General features: G+C 45.9%; 1 protein-coding gene across 2 annotated transcripts in view; it reads right to left on the reverse strand.

Moving 5' to 3' along the window:
* The window catches only part of LOC307162793 (nuclear GTPase SLIP-GC-like), a 45528-nt gene that overhangs the window by 10564 nt on the left and 13868 nt on the right, over window positions 1-21096 (reverse strand). Inside the window, exons 2-5 of one of the 2 annotated variants that reach the window (XM_079878419.1) lie at window positions 4305-4337; window positions 4158-4217; window positions 421-529; window positions 127-349 (exon numbers count right to left, since the gene is read on the reverse strand). In XM_079878419.1, coding sequence (XP_079734545.1) covers window positions 127-349; window positions 421-529; window positions 4158-4217; window positions 4305-4317 — 405 coding nt within the window. In that variant the 5' untranslated portion in view covers window positions 4318-4337. Of the gene's footprint in view, window positions 1-126; window positions 350-420; window positions 530-1114; window positions 1184-4157; window positions 4218-4304; window positions 4338-21096 lie in introns of those variants that run through there. The other variant, XM_079878420.1, reaches the window with a different exon arrangement.

Raw genomic sequence — 21096 nt, forward strand, 5'->3', positions numbered from 1 at the left:
TGTAGAAATGTACAACAAACAATAGAGGAAAAATAAGACTTTATTCCCTTCATTCCAGTTGGTCCTTTAGAAAGAAAGAAAAAGTAAAAAGTGAAGTGAAAAAAGTAGTGAAGTAAAAAGTGAAACCTCTTTAGGTATGACTTCAATGTCTGCTGTGTAGTTTGAGTCAGTCAGATTCGCCTCAATTTGAGTAAGAACAGCTGTACAGGCACCAAAACAACCAGATGGCAGCAAATTTCTCTTTTCCAGGATTGCATTTAATAGCGATGACTTTCCTTGTCCTGACTCTCCCAAAATCCCAATGATTTTCTTGTTACTGTTGTTTTTGTTCATCTTGGAAATAGCTTCTCTACACATGATAATGCAATGATACAATTAAATGTTATTTAACTTGCAATATAATTTTTTAATATCACTTACACAATGTAACTGTGTAGCTCATTTTTGGTTTCGTCTTCATTTTTTATGCCTTGAATTTTTTCATCAACCCTTGTCATGATGTCCTTCGTTTGCTCAATTATGGTATTTTCTGTTTTTAAAGAAAAGGAAAATTGTTCAAACAAACAAACAAATAATGTGTTAGACTACTTGTAAAAAAAAAAAAAAAAAAATTATCCAAAGTGACTCTAGTACACTGTTTACAGGAACTGTTCCTCATAACATTACATGAGTGGTCTCACATGAGTGGCAATAAATTGTCTTGGGTTACGACTTTAACCCTTGTTCCCTAATTAGGAAACGAGACACTGTGTTGATGACGACACTGGGGAATGCCTCTTAGCATAGCGCGTCTGAAGTACGAATGAAACTAATCCAATCCTATTGGTGTTGCGTGATGACGTAGCGTGTGACGGCACACAGAAGCTACAAAGGGATGGCGGCACACAACAGCGTTAGCTTCGAGATGAAGCAAGTCGCTCCCAGGCAGGGGAAGACACAATGGGGAACGAAATGCCCACTATGCCACAACAAAGCCTGCCTGTCTGTCCTAGTGTAAAGCTGTCTCAGGCACAATTTAGGATGAGAGCACTCATGCGCCGGGTGTAGAGGGGAGGTTCAGATTATCAAATCTCATGAATGTGTGCGGAGTGGCCCAGCCAGCCACATCACATACCTCATGGATAGGTGACCCTGAAAGGAGGGCTCTAGAGGATGCCATGCCTTGGTTGAGTGAGCCCTCATGACCAAAGGTGAAGGTAAACTGCGCACCTAATAGGCCAGGGAAATAGCCTGAACTATCTAGATGATGATGGTCTGTTTAGAAGCGGGGAGCCCCTTCTTGGGTGACCCGAAACACACCAGTAACTGGTCCGAATTCCTCCACTGAGAAGACCTCTGAATATAGATATTAAGTGCTCTGACAGGGCAGAGCAGATGAAGTCTCTCATCTTCCGCAGTCACATGAGGTGGATGATGAAAAACCTGCACAACCGTAGACTTTGCCACATTCGAAGGCACCTTAGGCACATAGCCCGGACTAGGGTGCGAGATGGCCTTAATTCCCCCGTGAGCAAACTCCAGGTACTGCAGAGATATGGAGAGCACCTAGAGATCCCCTACGCTCTTAAGAGAGGTGATAGCAAGGAGACAGGCCACCTTAAGTGACAGGTTCTTGGCCGCAGCTGACTAAAGAGGTCTGAAGGAGATCTTTGAGCTCTTTCTCCCACTCCTGCAGAGATACACAGCACACAATATGGAAAATATGGCTTTATTTCCTTCCCTCCAGTCTGATTTATTTGCATTTTGCATATTTATAAAAAAAAAAAACTTAAAGTCATGGTAAGATCAATAAGTAAACCTTTTGAGAGAGGATTTCAATCTCTGCTGTGTATTTGGAGTCAGCCAGATTGGCTTCGACCTGAGTAACAACGGCTGTACAGGCACCAAAAATAGATGGCAGAAGATCCTTTTTCCCCATGGATTGCATTTAAAAGGGGGATTTTTTCCTTCTCCTGTCGTTCCAAAAATCCCTATAGTTATCTTCTTTCTGCTATCCATTTTATTTATTTTAGAAATTATGTCTCCATAAATTTTAATTGATTGGCTTAAGGTCTCGTGACTTTTTCAATGTATTTTTTTTTCTTCTCAATGATCTCCATATCTATTCACAATAAAGAGAATCACAATGAGAATTATTCAAATTATTATATACATTAACCTATACATTAACATATGAACACATTATATATCTTCATTAAATTTCACAGTTTGATCACACTATCATTATCTAACCTATTGCTATTAACAGTTTGAAATAAACTTATGATTTTCCCTCCAAAGACATCTGATTCAGAGTGATGAGTCATATGGAAATTACAGTTCAGATGATTTGCTCAAAAAAGGAAAGATGGTAGCGTCCTGGGCTGCGTTTCACGAAACCGTCTTAACCTTTTGTTGTTCTTAAGGCCTATTTATACTTCTGCGTCGAACTTACGCCGTAGCTACGTCGTAGGCTGTGTGTAGCGCGCGTACCCTTCGGCGTACCCTGACGTGCACCTCTCCAAAAATGTAACAACGCGTCAACTCTACGCGGACGCAAGCGCTGTGATTGGTCTGCTAGGACCGCTCCCTCTGCAAGTGTAATTGCACGTCAACGCGGACAACGACGCAGAAGTATAAATGAAAACCAACGCATTGCCTACAGCGTAGAGTCTCTGGCGTAGGTCCGACGCAGAAGTATAATGAGGCCTTTAAGTTACACGCAGAAATGGAGCAGGTCCGAGAGTGAAGTAAAAAAGAAGAATTCAAAACAAAACAAAAGAAAGAAGTGTACCGTGTGGGAGCGTTTTAGCGAAGTGGTTAATGAGGATGAATCAAGTTCTGGGTATGTAACACGCAATGGCTGTGAAGTGGTTGGTTGTGTGTGCGTGCGCTGCGCGTGTGTCCGCCTGTTCGGGACAGAAACAGTGACAGTCCAGTTTAAGTTTCAAGGGAGTAAAGCCTGTTCATGCCATTAAGAAAATAAAATTCTGTCAAACAAATTTTGTTTTAAAGAAATGTTCATTTAAAAGCAGCGCTCATTCATCATTGTACCATTAGAGATGCGCACATCAACCGTTGCCTAGACTGCTGTTGAGGGTGATGATCATCCATTTCTCATAAATGGATTCCATTCAAATTATGGATTCCATTATTTCCAATTTCCATTATAATTACAACACGTTTTATTCATATCAGATACACATTTTGTAAGTAACTTTAAAGTTAACTCTATTCTTCTCCCAGTTCATCAGCCACTTACTTTCATGTATTTCGGGAGTAAATACAACAGATCTGATTCTCTGAACAGTGGCACAAACTAACATGGCGGCGCATATAACGTTAGCTCAAATAACGCGATCGTTATAAAGGTGTTTAAACAACAAAACACTTCCACTTGCACATTGAGAATCGGAATACTGTATCAGATATTTCATGCCATAGCTAACAAATTTGTGAATGTTTTGAATAAAAAAGGTAAGTAAAAGCAGATCATTCAGCGCTATTTTGGCTGCGGTGTCATGTGATAAGCAATGACGCGTACATGGAAACAATAAAGTGATACGGTTGCCTTAAAAAATTGACGGGGGTCAGCCAGAATATTTTAAATTTACATGTAAAAAGGTTAAATATGAATGTTAATTTTTTTTATTAAGTACAGTACTTTTTTTTTACTTAATATTTTAAGTATAGTACAGTTTTTATTTCACTTTTAGGTGCAATACATTTGAATTTAATCATTATTTAAGTTTTTTATTTACCTAAGCAGCACAGTGCAGTGTTAATATTCAAACTGTGTTTTTACAATGTTTAAAGTGGGTGACAATAATAAATATTCTTATTAGAAATAAAAACTGCCTCATTTTTGAGCTGTGCATAACTGTAGCTGAATAGACCTACTACGCTGTATTTTCATATTGGCCATAATGGTGGTACTTGGAGAGCCAAATATTTTCTGAGGTGGTACTTGGTGTAAAAAGTTTAAGAACCACTGCCAGTCTTCGTAGCGCGCTAAGAGACAACGTTATCGGGAAACACAGCCCAATTAAATATGTGATGTGATCCTTTAAATGTGTGCTGTACTGTAGCTATTTTGAGTCTAAACTCTGCAGACCAATGTTTAGATATTCTAATAGTAGACTATCAGATTAAAATGGAAAGATTCAGAATTTACTTGCCTGTCAGTGGTGGCTCTTTACTTGAGTCAGATAATACATGATAATGCTTCCTTTTAGTACCTATCAGAGAATTAATTCCACTCATTTTCTTCATAAACAGACTGTAAATTTAACACACTGATATAAATATTTTAGCAACTTTTATACCTTGGCTAGCCATCGTGGGATGAATGGGAAGTCCTGGTGGGATAAAAACAACAACAAAAAACAATTAGAATAAAGGTCTAGATTTTTTAACCATTTTTATGTATCCCATTGTTACTGTAGGATGTAACACAAATTCTGTAATGTCGAGCTGGCATTTTAATGCATGGTTGAGGACGCATAATGCGATTTAGGCCTATGATAAGAAACATTAATATGATCTACTTGATGTGAAAGTCGCCTGCATAGATAAAAGGAAATTTGAGTATTGTAAATTATTTAGAATTTGGAAGTCACATTGTTGACAAAAGAATTCACAGTGAACTTAATGTCTCAAATATGTAGTATAGACTTATCATTTGTATGCATAGAGCGCGTCTCGGGTTTCTCATGCTGTGAGTTGGGTTGCTTAACGTTCATCTGGGAACGCAGTGTGTGCCATTTCACAATATTTGTAACGTAACTCATTTGTAAATCCACGCCAGAACAGGAGAATAAATATATTTCTAAATATGCGGATTGTTGTTCATCACGATTTCAAAATGAAAGTTTAAACTCGCTCTGAGTTTGCATGTGCACATGTTCTTTTTTAAAGAAATTACAGCGGTGGTTGCATGTCCTCTGCAGGCATCTGTTATACATTGTATAGCATTATACAATGTTATTTTTTACGTTTTATAAGTTATTTTTATATTATATAATTTTTTACATGGTGTTTTTTAACAGTGCTGTTCAATAAAACCCATTTGATGACTTGATACTTTATTTGAACCAGTTAATGCTTGTTATTATATTTGTATTTTAAAGGCTGTTGTTCACTTGGCTCTATCTTTATATCCGATTACTCAATTTATCGATGGAATAATTGGTAGAATACTATACTACTAAAATATTCGATAGCTGCAGCCCTACTTTACTTTTGCTTTAAAAAAGGATTTCATAGAACTTTGGATTTTATTTGGAGTTTCACTACTGAAGTCCTCTGTTTATATTTTTCATATAGCTGTAATGAACAGGAGCCCAGTACATGTGGATATATTGACATTCAGAACACACTGACTTTATCAGACTTTTGTTATTATTATTATTATTATTATTTTATTGGTATGTTTGTTTACAATTTTTTTCTCTTTTAGCTTTATATTTTGTCAAGGGCTTGTTTACATTCATACTTTTTTGTGGTACACTACTGAATGCCAAAGTTGCAAGTTAAATAAAATGTTCTTAAAGGGATGGTTCGGAGTAAAATCAACCTAGGGTCCTTTGCACCCCCCAGGAGTTTATTTAAATAACACTTGCCTGACGGCTAATGCTACCGCTAACCCGGACGTCGAGGTCACTTCTGTGATTTGGGAAAAGCACGTAAAAGTCCTGGCAGAAAGCGATGCATAGGAATGTAGTGTATACCAGTTTGCAACAATTATTAGTTAACACTAAGTTGTCAACACTTCGGAAAAAAGAATAATTCGTTGTTACACTACATCCTCATGCATTGCTTTCTGGCAGGACTTTTACGTGCTTTTCCCAAATCACGGAAGTGACCTCGAGCTTGATAAAATATACGAGCTTGATAAAAATGATCATTCTAGAAGAAAATTTCAGATGGCACTTAGAGGCTTTTGCATCTGAACTCTTCATATATATATATATATATATATATATATATATATATATATATATATATATATATACACATACATATATATGTATGTATATGTATATATATATATATATATATATATATATGTATGTATGTATATATTTCAGTTAGAGGCACTTAGAGGCTTTTGCATCTGAACTCTTCATATATATGTAGGCCTAAGTATGTATATATATGTATATGTATATGTATATACACACACACACACACACACACACACACACACACACACACACACACACACACATATTCCCTCATTTGGGAATAAAGGCTAACACAATTTAATCCACAGCATGCACATCTCAACATCATTATTCTTAGAATTGGACAAAAACCTTCTTGAGTCTTCTCTGCATATTATATGTCACCCTACACGTGCCCCAGATACTTTTTATTTTCATACTTTTGAATTACTTCTGTATAAAGCAAATTTAAATGACCCAAAGACGCAGGACAGACCTATATTATACAATTCCTAGACAAAATGGTGGAAGACAACAAGTTAGGATTGGTTAATAAAATGTTTAAGGCTTAGCAAAGGTGTATTTGCATCATGATTTGCATCTATGTGTGAGATATATAAAAATGAGTTTTGACTAGTCAGAATGTTAATTCAAGATCTCTAATTTGAAGTTTTTCCTAGTCACAAAGCTAAATGCAGATATCTCCAAAGAAAGGTCTTCCTAGTCAAAAATCAGATTTAGATATCCATAATTAAATTTGACTATTAGTATGGCAAGCCATTTTAACATTTTATCCTTAAAACCTACTAGTATCTATTTTCATGCTACTAGTACTTATTTTTTAGATACTAGTATTTTTTCCATTAAGTACTAGTACTTATTCATTAGTGCTTATTTTTTAGGTACTAGTGCCTATTTGTTAGATACTAGTGCTTATTCTTTAGATACTACACTCTAAAAAGTTTAACGATTATTTGCACAATTGTTTTGGTGAAACATTTTTACACTTAAAAATGTAAAATTTTAAAGCTGTGAAATCAATGAAATATACTGTATGAATTGAATAAATGCAAGTAAAAAATTAAAGCTACACTGTGTAATTTTTAAGTTGATTCTTAGCAAAAAAAACACTTTGTTCTTTCAAAATGATATGTGCTCATTAATGTGTAATTACTTCTACAAACTAATCAAGTATTCTCGTAGACGTAGAACAGGGGTGGGCAACAGTTTTAGTCTGAGGGCCACAGTTACTTTGGCAAAGTAAACGGAGGGCCACACTTTGGACAATTGCAATTAAACAGTTACATGATTAAATGGTACAAATTAATGAAATGCAAATATGTATAAGGCTACTCTACATTTACTTTGACAGCCTATTTCAAGGCCTGATACTTATTTTTGCTAGGCCTGTCTGACCTAGGCTACTCTAAGGTTACAATAACTGGATTTACTTTCAAGGATTCATTTTCTACACTACCCTGCATATTGTTCAACTGTCATTCATACCAGCTGTAGCTATTCAAGATAGAAAACTTAACAAAACTGCAAATGTATGTGTGCAAGTAACATTAACATACAGACGGCAGGCAATCTGGCTTGGAATTATCAAATTTAATTGAGGCTATATACCAGAGGTAGACCTTCATCACTGAATGAAAAACATATTCAGTTTTCAGTTGTGATTATTAATTTTTTTGTAATTTCTTTCACATATTTTGTTAAAATCTTTTATAAAATAGAACACAATTTAAGTGCAGATCAACTTCATCACACGTATGTTTGCTTGAAAGATATAGGCCTATGCATCTCACAAAATTTTGATTTAAAATTTGATTTAGCTGTATCATCACTATCTACGGGACATGCATAAGAAATGGCAACATGAAACTGAACAATGTTGTAAAAATAACATCATCAATCAAGGTTAACTTAATGGAACTTTGGCTAGGCCTACTTTAGAAAAATGTATTTCGGCCTATGCAACTGAACTGAGATGAAGAGCTTTTTTTCGGTGTTCTGTAACTCAATGTGAACAATTGAGACGGTCGCCTTTCTTTACTAAGTCATCGAAATCTGGGGTCGTGTTCGACGTTGAGATGCGCAACACGGACGACAGGTGTGTGTCGGTTAGTCGTGATCTGTAGCGTGACTTGTTGAAGTTCATTACAGAGAAAGTCTGCTCGCATACATACGTGGACCCGAATAAAACGAGCATCCTTTGCGCATGCCTCCGCATGTTAGGAAACTTGCCCTCGTTCAATGCACCATAAAACCTGTCCAATGATGACGAGGTGAATTTCTCCTTGAGAGTGGGATCGCACTGCATGTCAATCAACTCAAGCTGAGCTTCCGGAGGCGCTTGGTCGCTGTCAAAGGAAAAGGGGGCGGACACCAGCTCCATCTCTTTTTCAATTTTTCCGAAATCAGAGAAACGCCTGTTGAATTCAGTGTGCAGATCCTCGAGTGTAGTGGTGTATTTGACAGTGAGTCGGGATGGCACATGCTTCATTGTGGCGAGAGTTGGGAAATGTGTAAAGCTCTTGTTTGTCATTTGTCGGGAAAACAGGGTCAGCTTTGCTCTGAATGCTTGCACGTAGGAATACAGTTCGTGCACAAACACATCCTTCCCCTGCAGCTTCCGATTGAGGTCATTCAAATGGCCCATTAAATCCACAGCAAATGCAAAGTCAAGCATCCAATCAGAATCTTGAAGTTCTGGAAAGTCACCAGCCTTCCCGACATTCTCCAGAAACACCCCTATCTGATCTCTCAGGTCCCACACACGGCGTAGCACTGTGCCCAGGCTCAGCCAGCGGACGTTTGAGTGGTATGGGACATCAGTGTGTTCTGCCTCACTCTCCTCCAACAACTGGATAAACTGGCGGTGGTTAAGCGCCCGGGCCCTGATGAAATTGACAAGTTTCACCACAGTTTTGGTGACGTGATCAAGCTTTAACACCGACTTAGACAAGGCCTCCTGATGAATGATGCAGTGTAAGAAAATCAGAGTTGAGTTGGGGTCATCCTCTCTCACCCTGTCCTGTATCCTACGCAATAGCCCAGTGTTCTTCCCGGTGAGGTTTGGACAGCCATCGGTGGTCACGTTCAGTAACTTCGCCCACGGTAGGTTCATTCTCTGCATGCATCCTGACACCGCATCATAGAGGTCTGAACCCCTTGTCGTCCCCTTCATTGATTCCATCGCAAGAAACTCCTCCACTATTTCAAATGTGTCAGTAATACCTCTGATGAATATAAGCAGCTGGGCAGTGTCTTTAATATCAGTGCTCTCATCCAGCGCTATTGAAAAGTATGTGAAATCGGTGGCCCTTTTTAGCAATGCAGATGTCAGCTCATCATCAATTACCTCGATGCGACGAGTAACTGTACGGCGAGACAGGCTCACATTTTCGAACTGACTTTTGCTGTCAGGGCACAGCACGCTAGCTGCCTCTACCATACAGTCTTTTACAAACTCACCATCTGAAAATGGTTTGCTGTGTTTGGCGATTTTGTGTGACACCATATAGCTCACTTTTGTTGCTGACTCCTGTGCATTAGACTGCTTGGTAAAAATATTCTGCCTGGCAGTTAAGTTGGAGGACAATCTCGTGGCTTTTTCTTCCCTCTCCTTTGCGGAGAAATTCACGGCATAATTAGCATGTTTAGCATTGAAGTGCCTGCTAATATTATATTCTTTAAAGACAGCGATGCTCTCTTGACATATCAGACAAATCACCTTTGAGCCGACGTTCGTGACGAAATATTTTGACGTCCATTCTTTATTGAATGCTCGACATTCAGAGTCAACTTTTCTCTTTTTTACTGCACTCATTTTGACAATTTTTTTATGCCGCCGGCCGTTTAGAATTTGTTACTTTGAAGAGTGAAGAAGAGAAGTAAAGGCGCAAATTGTAATTTCACACAGCGACATCTGTTGGATTGTTTTTAACCCCTTACGCGTCAAAGATCAGATTATTGTTGTTCAAAATTCATTACTCGTCAAAACATCACACTATTACTTCTGGACAATCTGAGCATCATTTTAGAAACTTCAGAAAGGTTTAAGACTCCAGCTTCGATATTTGACCACTATGATTAAACTTGCAGTGACATTAATTTCTTAATTTATGACAGGAGTGCAAAATAATTAATCTGTAACGATCGTTATTTTGAATAGAAATCATTACTCACACAACCTTTATTCTCGTCTTCTCCGGTTTATTTGTGTTCAAAATACATAAAAAATACAGCATCCGCCAGGCCTATTAGTCCAATGGTGCGCATATTTGGAGAAATAATGATTAATTATCACATGTTAGTAAAATATTTCGTCATACAGAAAAACATTTCTATTCATTTCCACTGAATTATGCGTTCTGAAGAGTTCAAACAGCAAACGGACTGAGCTAGATGTGTGTCCTCTTCCTTTTGCGTCAGATTTGACCTGTCAATCATCTCACGTCACGTGGTTCATGACGCGTCCTGTATACACTACTTCCTCATTTTGGACATGCGTGATAACTATGCTAAAGTGACATTTCTTCACTGAAACAATTAGCTAATAAATGCACGATTTAAGTATCTGTACGATTATGTGTTTTGTGTGTGATTTTCGTGCGATTTGGGGTTTTCATATAAATAATGAATGTCCAAATTGCGAGTGCATCGAGCGCATCGCGGGGGCCGGATTGAAGCAATATGCGGGCCGGATCCGGCCCCCGGGCCGTATGTTGCCCATGTATGACGTAGAATCTGCCATTTAGAATACATACGAGCGAGCCGCTCGAATGGCAGCAGGCATGTTGCGCCTCCATCTTGAAAATACCTTAGCCAAAGAAAATTCAAGCTTCGCCTTTCGCGTTTTTACACTCAGTGGCACCGTTGCGAATGCGAGGGGGAGATTACTCGCGACTGCCGGCAGATTTGAAATAATACGGCCACCGTAGGAGTTAAAACACCCTCGCAATGGGAGGGGCTAGAAAGTAATATTCAGTTGGTAGTCATTTACAATTTCACCGCTAGATGGGAGAAAATCCTACACAGTGTAGCTTTAAGTAAATCTGAGTAACTGCATCTGGTACATTAACAAATAAAATTAAGTAGAAATAATTTAACATTTAAACATTTTAAAAAAAAACTATATTTATGAGTAAATACAGCGGGGGTATTGAAGTATTGAACACATCATCATTTTTCTCAGTAAATATATTTCCAAAGGTGCTATTGACATGACATTTTCACCAGATGTTGGTAACAACCCAAGTAAGCCATACATACAAAGAAACAAACAAAAAATTAGTTCAGAAATTAAGTTATGTGTAATAATGCGAAATGACACAGGGAAAAAGTATTGAACACATGAAGAAAGGGAGGCGCAAAAAGGCATGGAAAGCCAAGACAACTGCTGAAAACTTACAGTAATTAAAAAGCAACCCAGCCCCCTGTCCGTGCAAATTAATAACAGCTGGTTCAGTCCCAAATGATGGCCTACAAAAAGGTCTCATTGCCAAGGTGTCACACAAGACACATCTCATGATGGGTAAAAGCAAAGAGCTGTCTCAAGACCTTTGCAACCTAATTGTTGCAAAACATAATGATGGCATTGGTTATAGGCACCATTCTAAGCTTCTGAATGGTCCAGTGAGCACTGTTGGGGCCATAATACGGAAGTGGAAAGACAATAATTTCACCATAAATTTGCCTCGACCAGTGCTCCTCGCAAGATTTCTGATAGAGGAGTGAAAAGAATAATCAAAAGAGTTGTCCAAGAGCCAACACCAAGTTGTATGGTGTTTTTAGGGTAATGTGCACTGCCATTTCTCCTCCAAATATGGTGTGTATTATGGCATCCAAACAGTTCAATTTTCCTCTCATGTGACCACACTATATTCTCCCAGTATTTCACTGGCTTTTCCAAATGTTGTGCAGCAAACTTTCAAACGTGGTGAGCGTGCATACAGGCCATGGCGGTGGAGTGCATTACTTACTGTTTTCTTTGAGACAACAGTACCTGCTATCTGCAGGTCTTTTTGAAGCTCTCCACAAGTGATCCTTGGCTCTTGGACAACTCTTCTGATTATTCTTTTCACTCCTCCAGAACCTCCACTGACAGGGGGCTGGATTGCTTTTTAATTACTGTAAGTTTTCAGCAGTTGTCTTGGCTTTCCATGCCTTTTTGCGCCTCCCTTTCTTCATGTGTTCAATACTTTTTCCCTGTGTCATTTCATATTATTACACATAACTGTCACGGGAAGTCAAAAGGTGAGGCGAGGATTCAAGTGCAGAAAGGAATTTTAATGAATAAACAACAAAACAGACCAAAAACCAAAACTCCCTCGTGGGGGAAAAAACAAGGCAGGCAAATACTCAAAACATAACACAGGGGGAAACAGAGACAACGATCCACACAGACTGCAAACAAGAGGGAACTAATAAAGGGAAACTAATCAGGGGGAACAGGTGGGAGAACTCAAACAATAATCAGATAACAAGTAGGGCGGGGCTAACAATGACACAAGCACAAGGCACAACATAACAAACACCCAAGTGCAGAACAAGACAAGACAGACATGTGACATAACCCCCTCCTAAAGGAGTGGCTTCCAGACACTCCACTAGAACGGGGGGGACAGACCAGGGCGGGACGGAGGGACAGGCCAGGGCGGGACGGGAGGGACAGAACAGGGCAGGACTGGAGGAACCGACCAGGGCGGGACGGGAGGAACAGACCAGGGCGGGACGGGAGGGACAGAACAGGGCGGGACGGAAGACACAAACAGTCCATCAGGCGGCCAGGGCGGAGATTTCCCCTCGGGTGGCCAGTGCGGAGACTTTCCCTCGGGCGGCCAGGGTGGAGAAGACCCCTCGGGCGGCCACGGTGGTGAAGAGCCCTCGGGCGGCCACGGCGGTGAAGACCCCTCGGGCGGCCAGGGCGGTGAAGACCCCTCGGGCGGCCAGGGCGGAGAAGACCCCTCGGGCGGCCAAGGCGGTGAAGACCCCTCGGGCGGCCAGGGCGGTGAAGACCCCTCGGGCGGCCAGGGCGGAGAAGACCCCTCGGGCGGCCAAGGCGGTGAAGACCCCTCGGGCGGCCAGGGCGGTGAAGACCCCTCGGGCGACCAGGGCGCAGGAACTGGAACAAACACCACCGGCTCAGGCACTGGGACTGGCACCACCGGCTCAGGCCCTGGAACTGGCACCACCGGCTCAGGCACTGGAATAGGCACCACCGGCTCAGACACTGGAATAGGCCCCACCGACTCAGGAACAGACACTGGAACAGACACTGGAACAGACACTGGAACAGACACTGGAACAGACACTGGAACAGACACTGGAACAAACACTGGAACAAACACTGGAACAAACACTGGAACAGACACTGGAACAGACACTGGAACAGACACTGGAACAGACACTGGAACAGACACTGGAACAGACACTGGCTCCTGTTCAGGAACAGACACTGGCCCCGGCTCAGGGACCGACACGGGCTCCGGCTCGGGGACCGACACGGGCTCCGGTTCAGGGACCGACACGGGCTCCGGCTCAGGGACAGACACGGGCTCCGGCTCAGGGACAGACACGGGCTCCGGCTCAGGGACAGACACGGGCTCCGGCTCAGGGACAGACACGGGCTCCGGCTCAGGGACAGACACGGGCTCCGGCTCAGGGACAGACACGGGCTCCGGCTCAGGGACAGACACGGGCTCCGGCTCAGGGACAGACACTGGCTCTGGCTCAGGAACAGACACGGGCTCCGACTCAGGGACTGACACGGGCTCCGGGACATACACTGGCTCTGGCTCAGGAACAGACACTGGCTCCGACTCAGGAACAGGAACAGACATCACCGGCTCAGGAACAGACACCACCGGCTCAGGAACAGACACCACCGGCTCAAGTGTGTGTGTAGCCCACACACACCACATGGCTGTGGCCATAATGGCCAGTGTCGCGGTCACTGAGGGCTCAGGCTCAGGAACAGACACGGGCTCCGACTCAGGGACAGACACGGGCTCCGGGACATACACTGGCTCTGGCTCAGGAACAGACACTGGCTCCGACTCAGGAACAGGAACAGACATCACCGGCTCAGGAACAGACACCACCGGCTCAGACACAGGCTCGACGGCGGCCATCTTGTCCGAAGACCCAGTCTTGGTAGTGACCTTCTTGTCCGAAGACACAGGCTCGACAGGCGTAACGTGAACAGGTTCAGTGGTGGCCATCTTGTCCGAAGACATAGGCTTGGCAGACGTGACGGGAACACTCTCGGCGGCGGCCATCTTGTCCGAAGACACAGGCTCGACAGGCGCAACGTGAACAGGTTCAGCGGTGGCCATCTTGTCCGAAGACATAGGCTCAGCAGATGTGACGGGAACACCCTCGGCGGCGGCCATCCTGTCCGAAGACACCGGCTCGGCAGACTTGACATGAATAGTCTCTGACTGGGCAGACGTGACTGGAACAGTCTCTGACTGGGCAGACGTGACGTGAACAGTCTCCGACTGGGCAGACGTGACGTGAACAGTCTCCGGCTGGGCAGACGTGACGTGAACCGTCTCTGGCTGGGCAGACGTGACGTGAACCGTCTCTGGCTGGGCAGACGTGACGTGAACAGTCTCTGGCTGGGCAGACGTGACGCGAACAGTCTCTGGCTGGGCAGACGTGACGTGAACAGTCTCTGGCTGGGCAGACGTGACGTGAACAGTCTCTGGCTCCTCCGCAACGGAATCCTCCGGGACATTGGGGAGGCCGGAGGTCTTCCTCCTCCTCCGCCGTCTTCGATGGTGAGGTGCAGGTTCAGGTCTGGACGGAGTTAATGGTGGATGGAACTCTGGGCTGGGCAGCAGCGATGCGTTCTCTGGGCTGGGCAGCGGCGATGCATTCTCTGGGCTGGGCAGCGGCGATGCATTCTCTGGGCTGGGCAGCGGCGATGCATTCTCTGGGCTGGGCAGCGGCGATGCATTCTCTGGGCTGGGCAGCGGCGATGCATTCTCTGGGCTGGGCAGCGGCGATGCATTCTCTGGGCTGGGCAGCGGCGATGCATTCTCTGGGCTGGGCAGCGGCGATGCATTCTCTGGGCTGGGCAGCGGGGATGCAGGCGGGTCCGATGTATCCCACCGAGCACGATGGTGGAGATACATAGCGAAACCCGGGAAGTCTAAAATTTCCAACCCCTTCATCTCCCACTGAGGCAAGGGAACATCCAAACAAAGATTAAATACCTCTTTGAGGACTATATCCCCAAGCCCGAGTCCCTCTGCAGCCGAGCTGAATTTCCGGGCGAAATCCTTCACCCTGGTCCCCTGCTGTCGGAGGGAGACCAACCCGTTAAGTTTCAGGATTCGCTCCAGGTGAGGGCAGGAATCCTTTTGCTGAATCCTCATAGTTGGTGGATCGTTCTGTCACGGGAAGTCAAAAGGTGAGGCGAGGATTCAAGTGCAGAAAGGAATTTTAATGAATAAACAACAAAACAGACCAAAAACCAAAACTCCCTCGTGGGGGAAAAAACAAGGCAGGCAAATACTCAAAACATAACACAGGGGGAAACAGAGACAACGATCCACACAGACTGCAAACAAGAGGGAACTAATAAAGGGAAACTAATCAGGGGGAACAGGTGGGAGAACTCAAACAATAATCAGATAACAAGTAGGGCGGGGCTAACAATGACACAAGCACAAGGCACAACATAACAAACACCCAAGTGCAGAACAAGACAAGACAGACATGTGACAATAACTTAATTTCTGAAATTTTTTTTTTTTTTTTTTTTTTTTTTTGTATGTATGGCTTACTTGGGTTGTTACTAACATCTGGTGAAAATTTCATGTCAATAGCACCTTTGGAAATATATTTACTGAGAAAAATGATGACGTGTTCAATACTTATTTCCCCCGCTGTATTATTAATAATAACTGTTTTATTTATGAGTAATATAAACTTTTTTTATTTCCTCTAAACCTTTGTAAAATAGTATTCCATACAACCACCAGTATACATGACATTGGCCTTTATTGTCGAGTACAGCAATACAGTATATTTTACACTGTTTTAACATGTATACAATATTGCCTACATTTAAACTCAATTAACAAACATTTTAGAAGTACAAATGAAACATTTAAACATTCAGGTAGCCTAATTCAAGTGTAATCAACCAGTCTGTTTTCCAGTTTCCACCGGATCAGTGCTGGTTCTTGTGCCGGAGACGGACTCGCGCTCTACGGGTGAACTTCGAACTTCAAAACTGAGAACTTCACTCATAGCTGAAAGATAATGCGAGCGACTGACTCCAGTCCATAACCTTCCAATAAACAAACAGTGACAATTCTGAGGACATTTTATCATCCAAATTAATTATATTCATCATCATTAGGAATAAAGTCTTGTGTTTTATGCAAGGCGTTTCAATCACGCGAAAAAACATACCCGACTCTCATTTACGTGTCACATTATGCCTCTGTATGTTGTTTTGTATTAAATAAAATGATTTAAAGCACAGTAATGATTTATAGATAAAACAAAACATACACAAACGTCTCGGTTACGTATGGTAACCCTCGTTCCCTGAGTCCAGGGAACGGAGACGCCTCGTCGGGGGAGTTCCCCTGACGAATTGGGATCACGCCAGGGATCCAACCACCTTCGAGAGAGTTAACAACGAGCCAATGAAAGAGAAACTGAATTGGCATGCAAAATTTGCATTCCGCATCCCGCCTACCAGCGCGGGTATAAAAGGCGGAAGTAAACATTGCATCATTGCTTCTCGCTGAGGAGCCGAACAGTGTCCAGTCCTCCGCGAAGGTACAGCAGTATGGCGACGGGACGAGGCGTCTCCGTTCCCTGGACTCAGGGAACGAGGGTTACCATACGTAACCGAGACGTTCCCTTTCGTCAGCAGGGAACTCCGACGCCTCGTCGGGGGAGTTCCCCTGACGAATTGGGATCCCTACCAAAACGCCATAGTGCTGGCCCCTTCCAGCGCCCAGCTAAGCTACCCTGCAGCAGTTTCCAGAAAATTTTGCGGGAGCTAGCTAGGGAATCACACTGCTGTTCCGCAAGACCCAATCAGTGGATATTGGATAACACTGGGAAAGCGTGCCCGACCCCAAGGATATAATAGGGGGGAAGGAACGCTGCGGAAGCTGAGGCAGCCTAGAGGAAGGCCCTCATATACACACATGTACTAACCACGTAGGGTAGTGAAACATATGGCAGTCCTTGAAGGTAGTCCCAGTCCAGAGGAGTGAGGAGCGTACTCAACAGGGACGACAGAATGAGTCTGTCAAGGGGAAGACACGGCTGAACTGCACGTGGCAATCATGGGTCGCCGCAGGGACCACTGGAAAGAACACCCAGTCTACTAGCAACTCCTTACTGAAGGTAGCAGACCTGGTGCCGGGCGGTCCGCAACGCCTGGCACCGGAGGGGTGATGGAGGAACTCACGAGGTTAGCCGTTTGTTGGGTAACCAACGGAGCACAAAGACGCACGTATCCGCTCACGGAATGGCGTCGCAAGCCGACACACCTATTCCCTCTAGTTACTGGCCGTAGCGAGTACTCGGGAGGAAACCGGTTCCACACGTAGGCTATAAAACCTAGCGAACGTGTTCGGTGTCGCCCAGCCCGCAGCTCTACAAATGTCTGTTAGCGAGGCGCCTTGTGCCAGAGCCCAGGAAGCGGCAACACTCCTAGTGGAGTGAGCCCGCAACCTAGGTGGGCAGGGCTCACCCTGGGACTCATAAGCCCTGGTGATAGCATCCACTAGCCAGTGGGCTAACCTCTGCTTGGAGACAGCCTTCCCCTTCTGCTGGCCTCCGTAACAAACAAAGAGCTGATCTGAGGTCCTAAAGCTTTGCGTTCTGTCTATATAAACCCGGAGGGCCCGGACGGGACAGAGAAAAGCTAGGGCTGGGTCTGCCTCCTCCTGGGGCAGCGCTTGCAGGTTCACTACCTGGTCCGCGAAGGGAGTGGTAGGAACCTTGGGCACATATCCGAGCCTGGGTCTCAATATGACCTGAGAAAGGCCAGGCCCGAACTCTAGGCACGATTCGTCGACCGAAAATGCCTGCAGATCCCCTACCCTCTTGAAGGAAGCCAATGCTAACAGGAGCGCTGTCTTAATGGACAGGATATTAAGCTCGACTGACAGCAAAGGCTCAAAAGGAGGACTTTGAAGTGCCTTAAGCACCAGAGTTAAGTCCCAAGAGGGTACAGGGTGCAAGTTGCGAGGTGGATTTAGCCTCCTAGCACCCTTGAGGAATCTGATGACCAGGTCGTGCTTCCCCACGGACTTACCTTCAACTACATCGTGATATGCGGCTATTGCGGCAGCATACACTTTAAGGGTGGAGGGAGACAGCCTTCGCTCCAACCCTTGTTGTAGGAAGGAGAGCACGACTCTGATCGGGCAAGTTCGTGGGTTCTCCCCGTGGGAAGAACACCAGCCGACGAACAGGTTCCACTTCAGAGCATAGAGGCGCCTCGTAGAGGGGGCTCTAGCTGAAGAGATGGTATCTACCACTGCCTGTGGCAGGCCATCTAGAACCTCCGCGTCCCGTCCAGGGACCAGACATGGAGTTTCCAGAGGTCTGGACGCGGGTGCCATAGAGTGCCCCGTCTCTGAGAAAGAAGGTCGTTCCTCAGAGGAATCGGCCAAGGAGGGGCTGTCGCGAGGAGCATGAGTTCTGGGAACCAAGTCCGGGTTGGCCAATACGGGGCTACCAAAAGGACCTGCTCCTCGTCCTCCCTGACCTTGCACAGTGTCTGTGCAAGAAGGCTCACTGGGGGGAACGCATATTTGCGTAAGTCCCGGGGCCAGCTGTGTGCCAGGGCATCCGTGCCGAGAGTTCCCTCGGTCAGGGAGTAATACCACTGGCAATGGGTCGTGTCCGGAGAGGCAAACAGGTCTACCTGTGCGGCTCCGAAGATTCGCCAAATCAGCTGGACCGCCTGGGGATGGAGTCGCCACTCTCCCGGAAGGGGAGGCTGACGTGAAAGCTCGTCGGCCACATAATTGAACTCCCCTGGGACATGAATGGCACGAAGCGACCTCAGATGCTTCTGACTCCATAGGAGGAGGTGGGAGGCGAGTCGCGACATACGACGGGAGCGCAGACCACCTTGTCGGTTGATGTACGCAACGGTCGCAGTGCTGTCCGTACGGACCAGTACATGCTTGTGTCTGAGAAACCCCTTGAGGCGACACAAGGCCAAGCGTACTGCTTGCAACTCTAGGCAATTGATGTGCCAATGCAGCTGGGGCCCCGTCCACAGACCCGAGACTGCATGCCCTTTGTACGTGGCCCCCCAACCCTTGGCAGAAGCATCTGTGAACACCACAGCATGCCTGGAAACCTGGACTAGGGGCACTCCGGCCCGTAGAAATGCAGGATCCGACCAAGGGGAGAAGGTTTGGCGACAGTGCGGGGTGACTTTGACCCGGAACGTGCCGCTCTGCCACGCCCACCTCGGGACTCGGTCGTGAAGCCAGTGCTGGAGCGGTCTCATATGCAACAAGCCGAGCGGCGTTACTGCGGCTGCGGCTGCCATATGCCCCAGGAGCCTCTGAAACTGTTTCAGTGGGACCGCTGTCCTGCCTCGAAAGGACTTGAGACAGGTGAGCACTGACTGGACGCGCTCCTCTGTGAGGCGCGCAGTCTGAGCGACTGAGTCCAGTTCCATACCGAGATAAGAGATCCTCTGCACGGGGCAGAGTTTGCTCTTCTCCCAGTTGACCTGAAGCCCCAACTGACTGAGGTGACGGAGCACCATGTCCCTGTGATCGCACAACACATCTCGCGAGTGAGCCAGAATGAGCCAGTCGTCGAGATAGTTGAGAATGCGAACGCCTTGTTCTCTCATGGGAACAATGGCCGCCTCCGCGACTTTCGTGAAGACACGGGGCGACAGGGCCAGCCCGAAGGGTAGGACCTTGTACTGATATGCTCGACCCTCGAAAGCAAACCGAAGAAATGGTCTGTGTCGAGGAAGAATCGAGACATGAAAGTACGCGTCCTTCAGGTCGATCGCTGCAAACCAATCCTGGGGACGGATGCACTCGAAAATGCGTTTCTGTGTGAGCATCTTGAACGGGAGCTTGTGCAGGGCCCGATTCAATACTCGCAGATCCAGGATTGGCCGTAACCCACCGCCTTTCTTGGGTACAATGAAGTAAGGGCTGTAAAACCCTGACCTCATATCGGCTGGAGGGACCGGCTCGATCGCGTCCTTCGCCAGCAGGACGTCGATCTCTTTCCGCAAGACCGGAGCATCCACTAGACGCACACGGGTGAAGTGGATGCCCCTGAACTTGGGAGGCCGGCGTGCAAACTGAATTGCATAGCCGAGCCGGATGGTGCGGATGAGCCAGCGCGACGGACTCGGGAGCTCTAACCAGGCTCCGAGAAACCGCCGCAACGAGCCCACCCGCACGACCGGCGTACCCGCGGAGGGGCAGCGAGGTGGAGGGCAGGGACACGGCTCTGGTGGCATCGTAGCGGCCGAGAGCGGGGTCTGGGTGTGTAATTGGACAACACCTACCTGCCTCCACCGGGGGACAGACGGCAGAGAAGACCCGAGAGTGTTCTGCTGCGGGCTGTCGCCTGGCGAGGGAAGGGGAGGAGACGAGGAGCGAGGCCCACGGGCGGCTGCTGGTCTCCGAGCCTTCCCGCCCAGCGACAGAGAGGAGTGGCGTGACCGAGGTGGCGCCACTGCTATCTGAGAGCTGGGGAGAGGGGACTGAGAGTGGCGAGACCCGAGGGTGGCGCACACTGTCGTCCCACTCTCTAACGGACGAGACTGCTTGTTCAGCAGCCTCATCCGTGAATGACCCAGAGGAGGAAGAAACTGCTCTTTTATTGAAATTGTGGGTACCACCGACCGGGTGGTCGGTGGCGGAACAGAAACAGACACAAACAAAAGATTTTCCACCCGGCCCTCCTCCGGGGGAAGGAGGGGAGCAGAGGCCCCCTCCCGTAGAGCAGTTCCTCGGTCCTCTGGGTCGCCCGTCTCAGGAACGCCTCTTTCCTTTCGCCTTCTTGGGGGGTGGAGGCGGCTGAGCGGGCGGGGGAGCCCCCCTACGACCGGCGCCCCGCCTCCTGGAGTTGGACTGCTGTCCAGAAGGAGGAGCAGAGGCGGCCGCAGGAGGGCGCCCTCGGCGAC

Source organism: Squalius cephalus, assembly GCF_949319135.1.
Source record: "Squalius cephalus genome assembly, chromosome: 8".
NCBI classification, from domain to species: domain Eukaryota; kingdom Metazoa; phylum Chordata; class Actinopteri; order Cypriniformes; family Leuciscidae; genus Squalius; species Squalius cephalus.